This window comes from Bicyclus anynana, chromosome 5 (genome assembly GCF_947172395.1).
Source record: "Bicyclus anynana chromosome 5, ilBicAnyn1.1, whole genome shotgun sequence".
In the NCBI taxonomy this organism is placed as follows: domain Eukaryota; kingdom Metazoa; phylum Arthropoda; class Insecta; order Lepidoptera; family Nymphalidae; genus Bicyclus; species Bicyclus anynana.
This window is the reverse complement of record NC_069087.1, coordinates 13,448,778-13,470,696: the sequence shown is the minus strand read 5'-3', so window position 1 is coordinate 13,470,696 and position 21,919 is coordinate 13,448,778. Positions and strand designations below refer to the sequence as shown.

General features: G+C 36.5%; 1 protein-coding gene across 6 annotated transcripts in view; it reads left to right on the top strand.

The window, feature by feature from the left end:
- Positions 1–21,919, top strand: part of LOC112047017 (syntaxin-1A) — a 109,768-nt gene that overhangs the window by 27,400 nt on the left and 60,449 nt on the right. For all 6 annotated transcript variants that reach the window (XM_052881512.1, XM_024083933.2, XM_024083916.2 and 3 more), the window contains exon 2: positions 11,328–11,411. In XM_052881512.1, coding sequence (XP_052737472.1) covers positions 11,328–11,411 — 84 coding nt within the window. The remainder of the gene's footprint in view (positions 1–11,327; positions 11,412–21,919) is intronic.

The window sequence follows — 21,919 nt, the reverse complement described above, 5'->3', positions numbered from 1 at the left end:
ATTTGGTATTAAGATATATTATAGCCTGGATTAACACAGACTTTTTATCCCGAAAAAATCCATGGTTTCCGAGGGATTTGTGAAAAATTAAATTCCACGCGGACGAAGTCGTGGGCTAGTGTATTATATATCATCTCTATATACTTTTATACGGGGGTATACTTGGGTTCTCGGGGCCGACGTTGTATTGGCCGGTGGGCATTCCCTTTCATGGGCGGCTGAACTACTATTATTCCAACTTTCGTCATTCGATTCTTGGCCATTAGTCGCGGTGCTAATTAGGATGATGTTACTTCGTCCGCTATACGTTTCCGTTTTAGCGACGCCAGCTTTGCCGATATCTCTGCCGTTTTTCTCCCAATTAGGTACGTGATTGGAGATGTTAACTGTCCTTGGCAAACCTGGATAGGTATTATTTTGAGAACAATAGTTTTCTTACTAGGCGTCGTTAGTTTTCTTACTAGGTGTGTTAGTACTTAATTTTTATATTTCTTTAAGTTAGGTACCAATGTCCAATACTTAAAGAAATGTAAAAATGAAGTTGGAAAAATTACGTTACGTAGTTTACGTTTCAAAGGCCTCCGTGGCGCAGTGGTATACGCGGTGGATTTACAAGACGGAGGTCCTGGGTTCGATCCCCGATTGACGTTTTCTTAATTGGTTCAGGTCTGGCTGGTGGCAGGTTTCGGCCATGGCTAGTTACCACCCTACCGGCAAAAATGTACCACTAATCGATTTAGCGTTCCGGTATGATGTCGTGTAGTAAACTGTGGGGGGGGGGGGGGTGTGGATTTTCATCACTTAAAACTGAAATACCTCTTTATTACGTTTATACCTATCATAGTCTGGGTTTTTATATCGAAGTACAGGGTTTAGCTTCTTAAGGATATTATAGAAAGATCTCAGCTGCACATTGGAGTGCCAGCGAGCTCTTCACTGTGTATGAAATGTATCGTAAAACCATTCAGACAGCGGTTACGGATATTACGGCCGTAAGCTACAATGTTAGTGCCATAAGGGTGTTGGGATACTAGTTGACTCGTAGTTGCAGTAAAAATAAATTTATTGAATCAAATTTTTACTAATATTATAAAGAGATAAAGTTTGTCGGATTGTAATGTGATGTGTGGGTAATCAGTGTATCTACTAATCCGATTTTGAAAATTCTTTCACCGATGTAAAGTCATACACGTTTTTCTGTAACAATTCTAACCCGGAGTTGGTTGAGTTGGCTGTGTTTATTCCCCCGTGCCACGTCAAGCTGTCGGTCCCAGTCCTTATTAAATTTAATAGTGCTCGTTAAATAATTTAACATTATCACCCAAAGCCCGACAACCCGCATTGGGGCAGCGTGGTGGTTCTAAACTCCATATCCCTCTTATACAAGGAGGGCAGCCTGGCTTTGTATTTAGCCGTTAAATTGACTGATAACGTTGATAATGACTAGGTAGGGTAAAAGGCAGGTTTTCGATACCAGGAAAGTATAACTAGTGAATAGGTAATTTCCAGCAACACTTAGTACCTACATTTGAAAATAGTTAATCCGGATACAAGGGAGGAGGCCTGGTCTTGAGAATCTTTAAAAACAGACTAATAAAGTTTGATAATGACTAGGTATAGGTGGGTTAAGACGTGATAGCCCAGTGGATGACCTCTGCCTCCAACTCCGGAGGGTGTGGGTTCGAATCCGGTCCGGGGCATGCACCACCAACTTTTCAGTTGTGTGCATTTTAAGAAATTAAATATCACATATCTCAAACGGTGAAGGAAAACATCGTGAGGAAACCTGCACGCCAGAGAATTTCTTAATTCTCTGCGTGTGTGAAGTCTGCCAATCCGCATTGCGCCAGCGTGGTGGACAATTGGCCTGACCCCTCTCATTCTGAGAAGAGACTCGAGCTCAGCAGTGAGCCGTATATGGGATGATCACGAGGTGGGTTAAAATCTGATTCTCGATACCAGGAAGGTATAACTAGTGAAGTAGGTAATCTCCAACTACACTTTACTATAAGTACATTTCTGTGTACGCCCGAACGCTATATAGACTCCACGTGCTGACCGAGCTTGTAGATTGAAATACGTGTCAAGAATCGTAACGTCGGCCTTTGCCACCACGCCCTTTGCCCCGAAATAGAAAAAAAAAATAAGTAGGCATAAGCCCTAATTAACTATTGCCCGATTTCTGTGTAATTTCGTTGCGTGCGTGTTTGCGGTTGTTGATAAAATGTTTTTAGTTTGTGTGTGTGTGTGCTTTCGTGCGAACATTCTCGTAAAGTAAACTTGGTTAGGGGAATGCCACACGAGTCCTTATTTATGTGTACTCTGTTGTATAATGGTTCGTTAGGTGCCCGTTACAATATGGGTAATTGAGGGATTATTAAGTAGTAAGCAGGAAGTATTTGGAGATATTTTCTTAAACGGAGGTGCTGGGCTCGATCCCCGGCTGGGCAGATTCAGATTTTCTTAATTGGTCCAGGTCTGGCTGGTGGAAAGCTTCGGCCGTGGCTAGTTACCACCCTACCGGCAAAGACGTACAGCCAAGCGATTTAGCGTTCCGGTACGATGTCGTGTAGAAACCGAAAAAAGTGTGAATTTTCATCCTCCTTCTAACAAGTTAGCCCGCTTCCATTTTAGACTCATCACTTACCATCAGGTGAGATTGTAGACAAGGGCTAACTTGTAAAGAATAAAAAGAAAAAAAGACGTAATCGACACATTATTGGGTTAGAAACCAGACAATTGAGGCTTTGTATGTGTAGAATTTAGTATTTGTTTTCTAGACTAAAATTTTGACGTCTTGTGTAAATGAAACAAAGCTTACTCGTATCGGTGAAAAATTATAAATTTAGCAGAATAGTCGGAAACAATTCAATTACGAGTACCAGAAATATTCGTCTAGTCTATTTTAGAAATTAAACTATCGTATTCATATTAATTGATTATGAAATACGGCTAAAACTCACGTGATACAACGTCAGAGTATGCCTGTCTAGTTTCGAACCCATACGGGGTCCTTAGTCATGAGTTGGTTCTTGCAACGCGGCACAGTGCAAACTGACTGATCTCTAGTCTAGTAGAACGATGCTTGTTACACTGAAGATTTTCCATTAGATTTATAAATTATTTGAGACAAATTTGGTAAGCTATTTTTGCGCAATAGAATAAGAAACACTAAATTAGTAATACAGTGAACAAAACGGAAGTTAATAAGTTTGAAATATAATCCTCTGTTCATTTGAAACAAAAAAATACTGATTCTGTTGACATTTTCAGTAGACATGCTCAAATACACAACCCGAACTGAACTTTTTTATTTTTTTTCCCAAGTAGGTTAACAAAAAGGTCGAATATATTACGAACTTTAGTAACAACAGCAAATATTTGCTGCAGAGGAAGAAAATTTTCGCTTAACGTGAAAATTTTTCCCGGTTACGTGAAAATTTTTCCCTTACGGCGTACGGGCGGCGTATTTTGTCGTTGGCTTTCCCCGTATGTATGGATTTTTAATTAAGGCGTCGGATTATCCGTAGATTCGGTGGGTCTGTTGCGACATGGATTACGCGTACGTATATAATCCACGCTGTAATGCCTCCGGTTAAAAGCCTTAAAAGGTTCTATCAGCGGAAACCACAACGGGAGTGCATGTTTATATATGTAGCTTTTATTAAACAGTTTTTAAATAATGTCGATATTTTAATATTCAATAGAAGCAGACATTACTTGCGCAGTTTAAAATAGTAGAGTATAAAATTTGCAAAGAGATTTCTTTAAAATAAATTAAATCGGTACCCAAACGGAGAAATTGGTGAACTAAATGAAAATCACATAACATATGTATAGAAAAACATCGATCGTAGATCGTTAGATGGGTCTCAAAGCGTCGCGGAATTGTCATTGGTTTCGCACATTGAGTACGTCATCCCTCGTAACACATTTCTCTATAATCATGTTGTAACTTGTGTTTTTACATTTCCAAAATGAACACGAAGGCATAATTAAGGGGAAAAAAAACAGTAAATATTTTTTTAAGTCCACGTCCACTCACAGCATGCGCTTGTTACGTACTAAGATAAGACGTGCGTGCACGTCTTTGGGTAATGACACAAAATTGTGCGTTCTTTAGTATGGAGGCGCCCATCTAAAGATTTATATTGATGTAGAAAAATATTACATTAGGTAATACAACTGAACCTCAACCTTTTTGAAAGTCTCGTAATAATCTATACTATCATATTATAAAGCTGAACAGTTTGTTTGTTTGATTGAACACGCTAATCTCAGGAACTACTGGTCCGATTTGAAAAAAATCTTTCAGTGTTAGATAGCCCCTTTAACGAGGAAGGCTATATTTTATCCCCGTATTCCTACGGGTACGGGAACCAGTCGGGTGAAACCGCGCGGCGTCAGCTAGTTTAATGATATTTGTCATTGGTTCGGTAACTTTTATTTACATAATATACGAAAACATAAGATTGATTTCATATCAAAATAAAATATGCCGACACAAGTCAACATCCCCGCATTTGTTAGTTCGCAACTCATCTCCGACCATAAATTCCATCTCCCGTTTTATTGAAAGTCAGAACCATTTATTGGAATGGAAAGCTCGGAGCCAGCACTTTTATTCAGGAAAAATGAATGTGCCGGCCTTCCCGAGTTGAACCCGTTGATGGAAAACCGCTTTTTTGTAAATCATAATCCGTAAAGTAACGAAAAGTTCGTTATCGAGGCTTTGTAATTTAGTCCGCAACTTTTCTAAAGGTTTTAGATTTATTTAAAAATATTTTTCTAGTGTATTTTTCGACGGTAAAGAAACTCGACACTATCCTTCATTCTTAAAATCGGCAATTAGTATATACTTACAATGGAAATGGATAGAAACAAGATTAATCAAGCTACAGGGAACGCGTCACAATCATATCGATTTTGTTATCATAAAACAAACCGTTTCGTTAAAAATCGAGTAAAATAATTTTTGCGACTTTGATCTTCACATGTTATTAACCCATATTCGGCTCACTGCTGAGCTCGAGTTTCCTCTCAGAATGAGAGGGGTTAGGCCAATAGTCCACTATGCTGGCCTAATGCGGATTGGCAGACAGAGATCATATCCACTGGGCTATCACTGATATTTACATAACTTTCACAATTTCATTTCAATGTGGTGTAAAATGTTCTTGTACAAACATGCACATTTCAGCACAGGTAATATAAGGATGAGGAATCTATTTGACCGGACCATTGCACTGAGAAAAATCAGCTTCTTAAATGAGCTACTTACGTAAGGAGCTTGCACATTACTGTTTACTATAGGTACAGGATACGTACAATAGATGCCGTATACTTAGTAATGACGCAGTTCACTGTACCGTTTAGAAGCAACACCATGTTACATATGGAGATTGTACACAACATAGTGCCGGCTATATACGTAATAGTGTCTGGTTTGATACGTATTTTAAGTATGACGCACTAGGATTTTTTTCTCAGTGTGTTAGGTAATAATTAGTACGTAATTGAACGCACGCGGCGATATCACCCCGCAACACGTGCTGTCGCGTACCACCCCGTATCAATAAGGTCATAATATCGTTTTATATTCAGCTACTGAAGCGCTTTCATTCCCTGTGTACAATTGCCTTACAAAGTTCAGTATAAAAGGTCGACGAGTCTATTTGTTTTCGAGTTCGTTAACGCCAGGGTTGGTATTTTTTAGTGTTTTACGTCTGTTTTACTATAGTTTCAGATGTGGTATATTGCGACATTTGTTTGAGAAGCTTATTATAGTAGGGGAGCCCAGAGTGCTAAATTTGCAGTTACTAAAGCGTCATGGGATCGATTAGATTTGGTAGATTAGATGATAGAAAGAATAAATGGTTTTATACTTTTTTTGCTTCCAGCTGCGGGGAAAAAAACTACCGACTTTAAAGACAATTTTTATTACTTCCGCTTACTGAAATCATCAGAAAACATGAGAAATTATTCAGGAGATTAGTTCATACAAAATAAGTAAAAAATTAACCGCGCTCGTGACTCGATAAAAGAAATATAAGGGTTTTATTTTGTAATTTTAGAACCCTCCCATTCCATTACGTTACGCTGAAATCGTCGAAAGTTTCGAAATACACACCTTTTAGCTATCAACTCCCCTACCTTATCTTAATCCGACGTGCTGGTTGAGTATTTCTGAAGTTAGTAACTAAACGTACCCACCAATATTAAGGGCTCTTACTTGGTGGAGGTACGGAACAACGTGCAAGTTATACTCCCTTATGTTCATTTGCCGCGCTCGAGTAACTGCAAAAACGCCTCTTCGGCTCCCCTACTATTGTCTTAACTACGTATTAATAGATGTTCCTTGATATCGAACTTGTAGTTCAAACAACTAGAGTTCAAAACTAGTGGACCCAGTACAGAATGTACAAAATGTACAGAATTCGTATTATAAGTAAAGATTCTAGATAGCGCTGGCGTCCGTTATGCCACGTAACGTAACGTTTGGTATTACCAATGGTATACCTAAGTAAAATCTCAAATTGCGAATAAACGTATAGAATTCGACCAGTTTTATTATAAGTATAGAAGATTGTGGTTTTATTTGTAAGGTGGTGAACATTTTATTTATAAGGTGAGAAAAAAGTTTTGTCGTTAAATATAATGAAAAGAAGAAAGCAATGCCAGTTTTGTACTGGTACAGTTAAAGTATGGGTCGACTTCAAGTCTTTTTTAATCCCGCTTTGAACACGCTTCGTTAACTGTTCATTTAATTCTTTCAATGCCTTTGCATTCTCTCGACAGAAACTGTTCGTAGCCTTTCCTCATCTAATTAAAATAAAGAGTGTAGGAAGACTATGAATGAATAAGAATGAGCCTGTATTCTGTTACTAAGTAGTTATATTCTTAAGTAGAAAAATGCGTAGGCTTATAAATAATTATGCACATATTTAAATTTCAATTGTGATAGCCCAGTGGATATGACCTCTGCCTCCGATTCCAGAGGAAATAGTTTCGAATCCGGTCCGGGACATGCTTAGTGCATGTGTGCATTTAAAAAAATAATTATCACGTGTCTCTCCACGTATACATCGCATACCTGAGATTTTTTTTTATTCTCTACGTGTGTGAAGTCTGCCAATCCGCATTGTGCCAGCGTGGTGAACTATTGGCCCAACCCCTCTCATACCAAGAAAATATGAGTTGAAAATGATGATGATATTTAAATTTAATTAAATAGGTAATTGTTGCTTCCATATGATTTCAATAAAACCGGTTTGTTATTACGAGTATAAAGAAGTAAATATATACCAATTTGATTATCTTTTGAAACCGATACTGATTCCCATACGAATTTTCACAATATGTTTCCCTTTACAACTAGGTATACAATAACAAACTCATCAGGATTTATTCATACAGTTTACTATTTACTATTTTATTCTTGAGTAAGTTTTCATGTTTAACTAGATGATAGTTCTATAAACCTATATATTCAGCTTTCTTAATATATCTAAGAGTACGTACTCGTAGAATACGTTATAAAATACGTTAACCTTCGCAACTTCGCTACAAGTAAAATATTTTAGAACGTAGATAAAAACGAGAGATATAAAACCGAGATACAATCTATGTATCTCTGTTTAAACGCCAACAAGTAGAGACACTGATCAAATATTAATAGAAATCAATGAAACCTGGGTACGGGCGACTCGAGACGTACGCAATTGTTACGTCACCGTAGTTCCTTGGAAAATGGAAGTATAAATAAGTTGAGTAAATTAAGCCAGCGTGTCGGGCGGTCTCCCGGGGTTGGAATAATGGTTCAACGTATTATCGCTGTGCCAGACCAGCCTTGACCCACATTTAATCGCTGAGCGAAGCCTGCTTAGCATATACGCCATGCATATGCAAAGTGATTAAGATTATCTTGCTAATTTTTACCACACTGCCAAGAGTTATGATCTCTGAAGTTAATTTTATTATGCTTGTCTTTTCCATCGTATTAAACAAAGTATTCACAATTTTTTCTTCTTCAAGTGCTTCCATTACGTATCAGTCCAGTTAGGTAGGTCTAATTTCGAGAAAGAGGTGAATCGCTGAATCCAATTTGGCTGGGCATTTCGGGAAACTCCGTGACATCTTTGCGTACAAAATTCTTCAGTACCTGCAGATGAAAGTTTACGAAAAAACGTGTTGGGTCGTGTGTTGTGAAAAAGGTCATCACAGGAATGACCAACGGAAGTTGCTAACTATGGGCTAAGGTTAAAAGTCACTCAGCGGGCGATGGAGCTAGCTATGATACGTCGATCGTATCAGAAATGAGGAGATCCGCAGACGAACCAAAGTCACTAACATAGCTCAGCGAGTCGCGAAGCTGAAGTGGAAATCGGCAGGCCACATAGTTCGAAGAGCCGATGGACGTTGGGGTCCCAAGGGGCTGGAATGGCGAACGCACCGGAAAGCGCAGTGTTGGTCGACACCCCCACAAGGTGGACCGAGGTCATCAAGCGGGTTGCAAGCCGATAGATGCTGGTAGTTTGAGACCGTTGTGTTTGGAAGTCCATGCAAGAGGCCTATGTTCAGCAGTGGACTTCCATCGGCTGATAATGATCATCATCATCATATCAGCCGATGGACGTCCACTGCAGGACATAGGCCTTTTGTAGGGACTTCCAAACATCACGATACTGAGCCAACTGCATCCAGCGAATCCCTGCGACTCGCTTGATGTCGTCAGTCCACCTGGTGGGGGGTCGGCCAACACTGCGCTTACTAGTGCGGGGTCGCCATTCCAGCACTTTGGGACCCCAACGTCCATCGGCTCTTCGCACTATGTGCCCCGCCCATTGCCACTTCAGCTTCGCAACTTGTTGAGCTATGTCGGTGACTTTGGTTCTTCTGCGAATCTCCTCATTTCTGATTCGATCACGCAGAGATACTCCTAACATAGCTCGTTCCATCGCCCGCTGTGTGACTCTGAGCCTGATAATGATGTTGATAATGAACTTCTTATGGGAGAGTAAACCCCTTAATCAACCAACCGCTTAAATCTAACGTCAGCTGTAATGTAACGCGTTAATGACCTTTGCACGTTTGACACTTGCACTTGACAGAGCAAACTCCGGACTGGTTTTACGACCACAGACTATTTTAAAAGTTTCTATGTTGCTATTCTGTAAAAATGTCCTTCACACCATTCCGACAATAGAGGATTCTTAATTAAATTCAATAATTAATTAAAGCAATTAGTTTAAGTTATCACTTTCGTCGAGCGTGACGCACACGTTTTTTAAACTTCTCCGTGTCTCATGGCTAGGCGGGAAAAGTTCAGTCCACTCCCTTATGTGTCGTAGCTGTGACATATTCTTTGTACATACCTTTTCCCTGCGATTTGCGAGATGCCCATCGAGATGGTGCTTATAAGCATAATAAACAGTGCCTATTGTGTCGCAAAATAACTCACAATCTAATCTAGCTTTGATAAATGTGGACTGAATATGAAAGTCCTATGTTATATTACTGCATATTGTAAGATTATTATGTTATATGACTGCATATTGTACGATTATTATATCTATATTTAGCTCAGGCTTATAAGATTAAAATTCTTTGATTTTGGTTAAAATGTTGTATAACAATAACATACGCTGTAACAGACAAAAATGTGCAAACACCAAAAAAAGTCAATTTTAACAAGTCTTATCAGGATTGACAAAATGTGTGTGGTAGTTAAAATAATAGCAACCATATATAATCATGTGACCTCGTTTTATATTATAGCAATAAATTTTCGTATTCACAATGACTAATGAAACATGATAATTTCATTTTAACGCGTGTGCAGTTCAAATATTCACATCAAATCAGTATCCTAACTCAAATGAATGACAAATTAAACGTGCATGAATCAGTAAGAGCTATATCTGATTACAAATGATCCGAAGAGTTAATTTGCTTCAATTAAAGAGGAAAGCGAGCATTTAAGACAGAAATTATGCCATTAATTCTAAATGTCTTCGTCGGGTCCCATTTGTCATTCGGTTAGAGACAAATAAAATAAAATGTAGATTTTAAAATGTAATTAGCGTGGAATAATTTAGCTTTCCTTACATTTCATCCCGGTAACTAGGTACAGGGTGTTGGCAGGATTTGCGGCGAAAGGCGACGTCAGTGTGGTTGCTCAATTTAATAATAGCTAGGCTAAACTAAGTGGGTACAATTTGCTTTACGCCATCTGACGACGACACCAGCTGCTTACTTACAAGCTGGGAAAATTCTCTCTGTTTTCCCTATTCTTGTTTTTGCGTGTTTCAGTAACGTTCTAAATTTATGTTCAACCCTCTTTCGGTACGTAATTTTAATGAACTCCTTTATATGATTTGACGTGTATTAATTTTTTGGTAAGGTCGAAACCCTGATTGCCCTAAATGCCCTCGTCAGGTTTGTTACACACGTATAAACGTAAAAGCTTTATAAATATTAAAAAAAAGTGATGTACGACTTTAATAATTAGCAAGGGATTATTTGGTTTTCCCCTTCATTTCATCCCAGTATATCCGGGCTGTGGCAAGGCCTTTGTGGCTACGCCCGTATAAATTGAATAATGGCTAGCTCAACTAAGTGGATTCAATTTTGCTTTACGTGCCCCATCCGATGTCAACTCACGCTTACATATGAGCTACGTTCCCCCAGCTTTCATTTACCTCCCTTTGTGTGTGTTTTTTTCTTTTGGGTGTATTTTCTTTGCGTAGTACGTACGTACATCGGTTTATTTATGTAGAACCTTTTTGTTTTTAACGTAACGGAGTATCGTTTGGCGAATGAAGCTGTAATTTTTGAAATGGATACGGTTTATTTATTAGGTAGATCACTTCATTCAATCGTAATGTTACTTGACAAATCCATTGTCTGAGTTTCTTTTGTTTTAACGTACATACATTACAGACATGGGTTTCAGCCACAAATGTTGAATTTGAGAGAAGTTCGACTGAAACTTGACTGAGAATGTATTTTACTTTGAATCTTCCCTTATGATATAACTTTCTTTATCATATAACTGCCTTGTCGGTTCAACAGTTAGTCTATGTGGTATCGAATCACGAGATCCTGGGTCTGAATCCCGGGTCGGGATGAGATGATACCTACGCCGTCGTTCCCGGTAATTACCATTACCTACTCGTATCACCCAACAACCCGCGTTGAATCAGAGGATCTAAACTCCATCATATCCCTCCTATAAGGAGAGGCTTGGCCCTGAAGTGGTACCTTAAAATAGGCATAGGATAATGACGATATGATATATTAATACAAAAATAACTATCTTGTTGCAGGCACAAAGTGACGATGACGATGTCGGGCCTGACGATGTCAACGTCCCCGTTGAAGGCGGCTTCATGGACGAATTCTTCAGTGAGGTAAGTGTTCATACAAACTTATATACAGTAGCGACTCGATAAACGGACTAATTGTTTTAATAAGACATTCGGACTATCGAAAATCTGGATAAGTGAAAATTTCACTTCTGCACGAGATTGTTAGGCTTTACTCAGTCACGCTAGGCAAATCGGATACTCGGGAATCGGGATTGCCTAGCGATCTGTCGGGATCCGTGTAACTAAGGGCCTAGTAATCGAGTTTTTTTACAGTATCTACTACAAAAGTTACCACTTTTGAGCCGTACACATAACTAAGTCAACTTTTTTATTCTCATTTAAAGAGATTATAAATGACTAATGTTTAAACTTGGACAAGTAAACCGGTAGGTGTAAAGGCTAGCATTAAAAACATTTTATATCTATTTGAATTTTGAACAAAAAATAATTATGATAATATAGCAAATAAAATGATAGCCATATCTTGTATTATAGTTCTAAATGAACATAACCTAACTCCCACACCACTGTTAACCAAGATAATTAATCTATGTCTTAAAGCACTTGAATGATTTTGTGTAACTCTAATTGCGGCGTTTCAGCATTATTAACTGGATTATTAGGCATTTGGCCCCAACGCTACTGGAATATTGGATTTCTATCCGTCTGTTTATCAAAATAATTTCGCACAACGACAGCGTGGGAACTGTTCACTTCATTTGCATAGGTCGATACAGACATTTGAATATCTCCAACTCACGGGGTGTTATTGCGTGCACAATATGTAACAGACAGAAACAGAACAATATAAACAATAAACGGGCAGACAATTGAATTCTCGCTTTTTCTTTATTATTGTAATGGAAAGGAACGTCTTTTCTTTTGAACGAAGTAGAAACGATGAAGTATTTCATCAACTTGTATACATATACACCTCGAAGTTTTAAACAAAATCTTGAAGTCCTCATACCTCCCTCAGGATTCTGACTAGGAAGCTTATATTCTTTTATAAGCAAGTATTATACCTCCCTAACACCTGGTTGACGGCTTGATAGGGTACTTAGCGAACACCTTGTATAATATAAAAGTACTAGTGGACCCGGTCAAGCTTCGCTTTATGTGACTTATGTACCTTATGTAGGGTAGGGGTAGTATAGGATAGACCTATCCTACCCCTACCCTATCCCTACCCTGCCCCTGAATTTATTTGTTACAAAAAATGTGATACCGCTCGACTGATTTTGTACAAACTTCACATAAATCATCAACTACATAGTCTGCACAAAGCCTAAACATTTGGTTTTACGGGAACCCGTTCTTGAGTTATAAAATTACAACGAGAAGTGGCATTGATTTTTATAGATTATTATTAATATTTTATAGATTATAAAATAATATGCTATTTTAAAAGTTCATCTGACTGAATTTTGATCTTGTTGTCCGTTGTCTATAATTGAAATAATGACTAAAATAATGTTTTCATGTTTCTCATAAAAAAATATTATTTGAATTATATTGGGAAATATGTCCCACAAAATATAAATTTGCCGTAACTACTCAGTATTTTAGTTTCATATTGTGCTCCGTCGTCTTTAATTATAATCAAATTATTTTGATTGAATAGAGAAATGTAAACCGTATAATAAAAGTTTTGAATTACTCAATATCTTCGTTCTATATTGTTCCGTCCACTAGTATTTAATTTTCATCATGAATAAAACTAATGTTTTCATTTTACTCACAGAATATTTTAATTGATTGTGAATCCTAAAATGTAAGTTTGGGAACTCGAGCTCTCTTTGTAAGATAAATATTGTTTCTATGTTTATTACCCACAATAATATTACCCACAATAATATTACGCTGAATGAAAACAAGCCGAATAAACACTTTTAGTTATTTCAATATCAGTGAACCGTCATAGTCTATTAATGTAAAGGGTCAAACCGCGTCCTATTGAAATTTAATATACTCCCACTCCCACAACAATTTTCCCACTCGGGAAAATTGTGAAATCAACCATTTAAGTTTTCTAGCATTTAGTAGGTTGAAGTTTATTATAAAGACAATTATAGATATCAAAATGTTCTTACATAATGTATTTGCAAAGGGGAAGAAAATCCAATTTCCATATTAAATGATATTTCCGGTGGCGATACCCCACAAACTGGTTTGCGCAAGGAAGAATAATTTCCCGAAACAAACAATCTTATCAACAGACGTCTGTATAATTATTTATTGGAACATTTCAAGTTTAGAAATGCTGATTTTCTTATTTGAATATAATTCAGGTCGCAGAATATCATTTTCTTGTTAAGTGTGTGGCGGCATTCAGATTGTACGTCCATGTTATAATACTAGCGCTAGCGGACGTCCGCGACTTCGTCCGTTGTCAGACCTCCTTAATTCGGCCCTGTCGCAAAATCTGTTCTTAGATCTCCTAAATTCGGCCCTATCGCAAAATCCGTACTCGGATATCTACTAACTACGAGTACATATGCAGGTTGCTCGGGAGTATTTCCCATAACTCTTTTCGTGATTTTGGGATGAGCGACCTTTTGCTTTTATATATTTAGATTAAAATGCTTATTGTCCATACATTTAAACATGAAAGTAATATAATATGGCGCTGATAAACAAAGCATAGCAAGATTCTCTTTTATGTCGACTTATTCTAAAAAAAATCACTTAAAATTAAATGCTTACTTGCGACTTTGAATTAGGTCATTCTTGTCTTTCTCCCCTCTTACTTTGTCCGCGTATTATTTCTCGTCCACAAAACATCCGCAGATTTCACTCGATTCAGAGCTTGAAAACATTTGAACGTATTATGTAAAGCGCCCGCGTGTCTGTAGGCTGTATGCCATTAAAGCTTGAAATACTTTTTCTTCTTATAAAATAAAAACAGCGGCGTTACTTTATTTCCTTTTAAATAAGCTTTTGTGAAAACTTTCGACGAGTGTAGAGTGTCTCTGTCGACTAATTTAATCGTTAGAGCCTCGTCGGGTAGCGAAGCTTTATGAAATTATATGAGTACAACCTAGACTGAATGCCAGTCAGTGATGTTTGACCTTCATTGACATATACAGCAATACCGTCTCGTCCAAAACCTACGTTACGCAACCGTTTTATTGCCTTTATTAGGTCTATCCTTGCCAAATGGATGTGCTAGAATATATTTATTTGGCCATAAGTATCTATATACTTTTTGCGAACAGTATTTAAGTTAATTAATTATGTGTTTGAGCCGTTTATATTTGCTTAGTCACTATTCCATCTGGATATTTTTTTAGCTAGTTTCAATTTTCATGCTGTTTGGCGTTTCTTAGTCTTACGTTTTCTATCTACGTAAATAGATTAAGATAATTTGGTATCATCGTCTATTAAGTATAAGATTTTCTAATTAAAGTTATTGCTAGTCTGCTGTTCAGGTGAAAGCGGTATTATAGCCTGAATGCAAGGCAATAGTCGTTGACCTTGATGTTAATAGTCAGTGAAATTAGCAAAACACAGTTGTAAAGATCTTCGTCGAGGTTTATGGTTCCTATCTGCAGTGTCGAATCTATGTTATATAACTGTATTTGAACAACTTTTGTCAACATTTTCTCAGAACCTATTAGTGGAAATGTACCATTAAAAATATATTAAAGCTCTCTCCTCAGTGCTCTGAAAGTTAACAGTTATTTGTTACGCTTGGCTATAAAATTATTTGCTGTGAGTGCATATTGTGGAATATCGAGCAAGCGAAGGATTCTAATATTTAAACACGTGCGAGTAGTTCAGAAATAAAGTCCTAGCGATACTAACGAGGGATATAAGTAGTAATTTAGAAGATCACAACTCATTAAGTATAGCGAGAAATATGCAATCGGCAAATAACTGATGGTTTCAATATAATTTCCCATGATAAACTACAATATAAGCTCACCATAGCTTGAAAGCTACAAAGAAAGCCTTCTCGAAGTGGAACGTTAAAAACATTTTATTATATAGTACGAGATCTGGCTTAAGAAATATATTCCCTCATCTGTTATTTATTTAGGATAGAAACAAATGATAAAATATTCACACTGACAAATAGGATCTTAGACCAATAAGTTTAAAAACTTTATTAGATTACAAATACGTTGACATGATTATTATACGTTAACCAAGAATTGACCAACCTTGCTCGTCTACTTCAATTTTCTTATAATTATCATCATTTATCGAAGAAGATGATAAATGATATTTTATCATCTTCATGATGATTTTCATGATATCATTTATCATCTTCATGATGATAAATGATATTTTAATATTCAAAAAAGTTTAAGCTGCGTTTAATCATTATCCTAGAGATCGGAGATATCGCGTCAATTTTAGGAAAATGAAAAGCGTTACTTGAAATTTTTAACCCAGTACTGATTATCTGTTAGCTGTTACTGGCTTCGGAATTTATGCTTAAGATTTTGCCGACAAAATTTTTCGGTGCCAATTATTATTCGTTTGTTCAAAAGATTTTCTTGATATTGTCAAGTGTCAGGGGGGAGAGTCACAAGAGAAACGTAATCTTCAAAGCTACGTTGAATCACAGGGATGCTTCAGGAAATTCTACGACATTTCATAAAGCTCGTCAAATCAATACCTCTTTTTGACCTACATAATGTAGGGTATACAAATAGGGTACATGAAAATAGAAGAATGTTGAAATTGCAAGTGCAAGGACACAAAAAGAGAGGAAGGCCAAAGAAGAGATGGTTGGGGTGTGTGAAAGTGGATGTGTGTAAAGAGAGTGTATGATTAGTTGACGAGTAATAGAGGTGAATGGAGGTGATTGACTTATTTTGCCGAACCCATTTACTCGTAAGTGGGATAAGGTAAAGGAGAAGATGATGATGATGATGATGATGATGACGATACTATTAGAGTACATGTAATTGCAGTAATATAATGCAATACGAAATGTATTTATTCAGTTAAGTTCAGTTACAGTATATTGATGTCCGTAAAACTAGAAATATACTCGACGTATTTTTAGATGTTGCATTTCTGTACGAGAGCTTTTATTAAACTTTTTACATTGAAGTTACCACGCGAAAAGGAAATTGTTATAACTATCATTCTGAACCACAGCAAAACGTGGCCTGGTTTAGGTAGTCATAATGTTATTATGACTTTTTATATTACATATTACATTATCAAAGTCATTCAAAGTATTTGGTTTTGAGCATGTATTTTATATGATGTGAAAGATAAGTTACTGCAAAATAGTGAAACGTTCAAGTCAACGTCAATACTTGAACGTGGCACATGGGTTGTATTTGATACATGGGTTTGTCTTGTCCGTTGATTCTTTGTGTTGATTTTCATTGAAGATCATGAATGTAATCGTATAAGGATTGAAATTTTTAATAATGTAGTAAAATGTTCAATTTATTTTGGGGTTTTGTTTTTTACCCTCGACGTGAGTGGTGTTTGATGATTATATTTATCACGTGTCTGTTAGTTATCTGTGTGCCAGTGTGTCTGTCTGTGACGTCATACTGCTAACTTCTTGATGGAAAATCGTTAAGAAGCTAAGTAATTACGATGCGGTTTCTTTTTTGTTTCGAAACTGTGATCGAAATGGTTCTTAGCTATACGTTATATACGATGGCTTGAATATCTAATATACTGCATGACTATCTAAATTTCCAAATTTAACATGTGACCAAATCAATTAACCATTTAACAAATTATGAGCTTGAAATTATTTATTAAAAGTTAAACAATATATTAATAAACAAAAATAAAAAGCAAGGCTAGACAATTTGCGTCTACTTTCATTTTATTACGTCAACACAAAATTATCAGTCATTCAGTAGCTCAATATGTGATTAATGCACCATAAAATATTTTAAATTCAAATATGTATTGTATAGCTTATTTGCTTATTCAATGTGTGCCAAGTAGATCAACTGAAACACCGCACTGGATTTTCACAGCATATGCATGCGTCGTTCGCGCTGCGTTATCAGAACAATAACTGCAAACTATTGTTCGAAACTCACTCCGGTATGCTGTGTTTGTTTCGCAATTTGTTTTACCCTGTTTGCGAATTGCAATTGCAGACTGCAAATGCTGTGACACGTCTACATATTGAACCATTTGTTTAGTTTTCACTGTTGCTATATTTTAATTAAAATCCGAAAGGCTCAATACACTATGAATATTTTAGACCGTCGGTCGGGTCAGGTTGGGGTCAATTATTATGAATAACAGCGCTTGTTTAGGTAAATTATCGGGCACTCCCGAAATCAGTAATGAAAAACGCGTCGTACGTTTCTCTCGCAGCTTTGGTGCTATTTTAGTTCTTGCTACAATCAACCCTATCAACATATTCGTTTATAGCATTTCATATTATATTAAAAAATACTACTTTGTCACGGTATTCGTGGTTTTACTCCTATGAAACGGATGGAACTTTTTTAATGATTATCTTTTTTGTATATTTGGTAGGTATGAGAGTAAATCGTAAAGTATTTTTCACCCTTTATCGTAACACTTTTAAACCGACTTTAGTTAATAATGTTAGTAATTGATCAATTATCATATTGTGTATTATATTATGTTAGGTTTATTCTGTACTTAGTCAAAATATACGCTTGTTCACGTATGTGTGAGCGACGAGAGTAATTATACAGATCTGAGAGATTAGTATTCTAAATCTAACTGTGGTTTGTCCAATCTAGTCAAAGGGGATCTCTAATTCTGTTTCCAGTCTACAGCTTTGTCTCCAAATGTAAAAGCATTGTTCTCCAGTGTTTCAAAACCGATTACTGCAGAGTACTGCGCTCATGTTTATTTTCCTTCCTTTACTCCTTTTATTGCGAATATCAAAATTATGAAATACAAAAATAAACAAATATAAATATATACTGATAAAATTGCTGTTTTTTTCTATGTTGTTTCATATGTATTGTCGTATATGTAAAATGTATATTCATCGCAAACGACGCGACTCTGAGTTTCAACTTCAATGTTTTCTAGTAATTCTAGTATACGAGTACCTACCTCAGTAAATGTAATTAATATTATTTCAAATATTTAAATCTATGATATTGATTTGTACACATTATACCGGTATTAGCCATAGCCTTATCAGAGTCGATTTTATTTAATACCAACATTATATTTTTGTGTATTTTCCAATTTTTTATGATTCTACTTTGAACGCAGTGACTTCGATCGTTGAGGCTGAGTGAAATAATGAGGTCATCTGTGTCAATTGCAGGCGATAAGTTGATATCGGTTTTATATTTTTTGCTTTTCTGCTGAAAATCTCTTAGGCTAGGGTTGCCTGTTCAATTTTCATTTACTCATCGGTTTTTAAACATCACTCCACTCACTGATATCTTAACAAAAAAAAAAAAAAACTTCTTTCATGCTGCTGAGTATTATTAAATTAAAAATTTTGCTGAGTATAATTAATTCATGATTCGAATTAAAGCTTTGTAAAGGCAATAGTGCAAATGCAACTGTAGTAGAAAAGTTGCAAACGCAAGTTCTGTTCATTATGCTCAAATGCTTAATGAATTTCCACTCTTTTAGATTTCAAAGAAGAGGAGGCTTTGTATTTGGCCTGTATGTCCGCGTAATTTAAATGCATGTTTATCAGGAATAGTTTCAGATTACAATTAAGGTGGTTTAGGTATTATATTATGATTATGGTGGGCTATGAACGTGAAGAAAATACCTGGGATGTATGTTAGAATAGTGAAATAAATGTACAGAGAGGCAAGCACGAGCATACGGTCAGAAGCTGCTGTTTCTGGCAAGTTTCAAGTGGAAGTGGGCCGAGACGTGAAAAGTAGACTGAATGCGGGATGGATGAAATGGCGATAGGTGTACTATGTGACCCTCGAATGCCTTTTAGACTTAAGGGTAAAATATACAAAACATTGTAAAACCTGTCGTGCTGTATGGGTCAGAATTTTGGGCGGTAAAAGGGACGGATAGTAAAAGAATGCATGTGAACGAAATGTGTATGTTTAGATGCATGTGTGACAAGATTAGATAAAATAAGAAATGAGTATATGAGAAAGTCTGAAAGTGGCGCCAATGACAGAGGAATTTAGGAGTAGAAGGTTAGCTTGGTATGGACATGTAATGCGTAGGGAGGAAAGTCATATTACTAGAAATATGTTGAATGTGCAAGTGGAAGGACAGAAGATGAGAGAAAGACCAAAAAAGAGATGGCTGGAGTGTGTGAAACAGGACATGTGTGTAAAGGGAATGGATGTTGAGTTGACGAGTAATAGAGACGAAAGGAAAAGATTGACAATATTTTTCCGACCCCACTTAAGTGGGATAAGGGAAAAGAGATGATCATGATGAGTTATTATATATTATAACGAGCTATCACCTAAATTGCAAGCACTTACCGTATTAATTTGTATTTAATTAAATGAGTTTAACGACATACGAATTATTTTAATGTTCTAAGAACGATATTTTACATAAAGTGAAATACGTTTAATACATTGCCTACTTACGTAACAGTGTTGGATGCATATTGGTCCCGGTGCCATATGTACATACAGCTACGAACAAGGTACATGTACGTACGTATTGTGAACATACTCCACGAAGTTTAGTACCTAATCGATTGACATAGACAAATTGGCACTCGAAGGAAAGAACTGCGCATGATGCTTACTGGCTGATTAGTTAGCAAGCTCTGGGATTGGTTCTCGATGTACCTATTTGGAAACGGTAATTAGTTTAGAGTTAGACTAATGAACATTTAAGACACCGATTGCTTCTGCCATATATTCTTCTTTACAATCATACTGTTACTACGATTCAATACAATCATATCTGTTTCTGTTCTTCTTCCAGTTTTCGTTTCTCTTACCTTGGAGTTATGTGGCTTTTCAAATAAAGAGTTACTACTCGTACTTTCCTTTTACCTTTTCCTTTAATTCTAACACGTTCGATCTAGTTTGTATCTTCGATTACCATCAGGCGTGATTGCAACCAAGCACTGACTTACACACACACTCACACACATAAATAGTCAAAGAATACGTACTCGTAATTTTATGAGTCAAGAATAATGAATTAAATGTAAAAAATTCAACTGTATGAGGATGTAATATAAAAAAATCAAAGAATAGAGTCGTGTGACCCAGATGGTAGCCCTGTTATAAGTTCCCATAATAAATCACGGATGCTGGTCCAGGGGTTGGGTGGTAATTGGATAACGGACGGAACTGTCGGCAAAGCGGGTGAGAGAAATAGAATCTACAGGAAGAAATTTTTTTTAGTACAGATATTTTTATATTTTGTACATAAACAAAATTTAATAAACACGTATTTTTTCTTTTTTTTTTTAACTCAAAAATAACAAAGTTATCGTTAACTAAAGTTATTTACGTTTAAACAGAATTTAAGGGTCACCCTATCGCTGTACTAGGTAATAGACAACTACAAAATCAGCTGGTAGGTACTACGTTAGCGAGCGCCCGCGCCGAGGGCCCTTGACCTTTGTGCGTTTATTTTATTTTTGTTTGATACCTATTATTTTTTATAATAATTAAAGGTCATCACTTTTGAGCTGAGTACCGATATTCTCTTCATACTTTATTGGGCTTAGGACCATCAATAATGCCTGAAGTGCATGCGTAATAATAATGAACTACCTATGAACCTATGAACTTTCGATTGAAATAATGAAATACAAATGATGATTATTATTACGCAAACTTTTGCATTAAAGACGTATTTAAAAAATTGTAATCAGCTTATTTACATTAATCAATGATATCTACTTACTAAGTTTGTTTTTGTTAATTTTAAAATGTTAATCACTGTATTTTAACAATTGTTCGAAATGAAGTCCATTCCTTTCAAGGCACAACCGAACACGTTTTAATAAATTAGTTTATTTAAAACACTTGTTCCTCACATTAGGCACTGCGCGGTTCAGGATTCCTTGGGCTCGTAGCCTAGGAACACAATACAGTCGCATCATTTCGTAATATTCGCGATTTGAAAATCCCGACATAGTGGCTTGCACATGCGATTTATTAATTAGGTAACTTAAATGCGCACGCGACGGCAGATTGTCTGTCACTGGTCGCCCATCGGCAATTCGGTAGACGTCCTCAGGGATTTTTCGGTCCCCTCACCTCTGCCGCCCCCGTCAGCCGAAGCCGAAGCGATATGCCTACGGCCGGTATTTCTTTGTCGGCGTCTTGCAAAGTGCCGCCAGCAGTTGCGCAGTTTGTTTGGTAATGTGTCCATTATTTTGTTATTTCTGAGACATAAATTGAAAAAAAAATATTACATAAAATGTATCGAACTGTTTGTAGATTTATGTTCTATTAATGATACAGAACCACGAAAAAAAATATCCGCACTAAAGACCGAATCACCCTGTATACCGGCAATAATCGGTCAGCTCAATTATAGAGGGGGATGTCGTCTCGATTATCTTATATCTAAACTATATCTTAAATCTATATATATGAACAAAAGTAGTGTTAGTTACACTATTTATAACTCAAGACTAGCTGGACCGATTT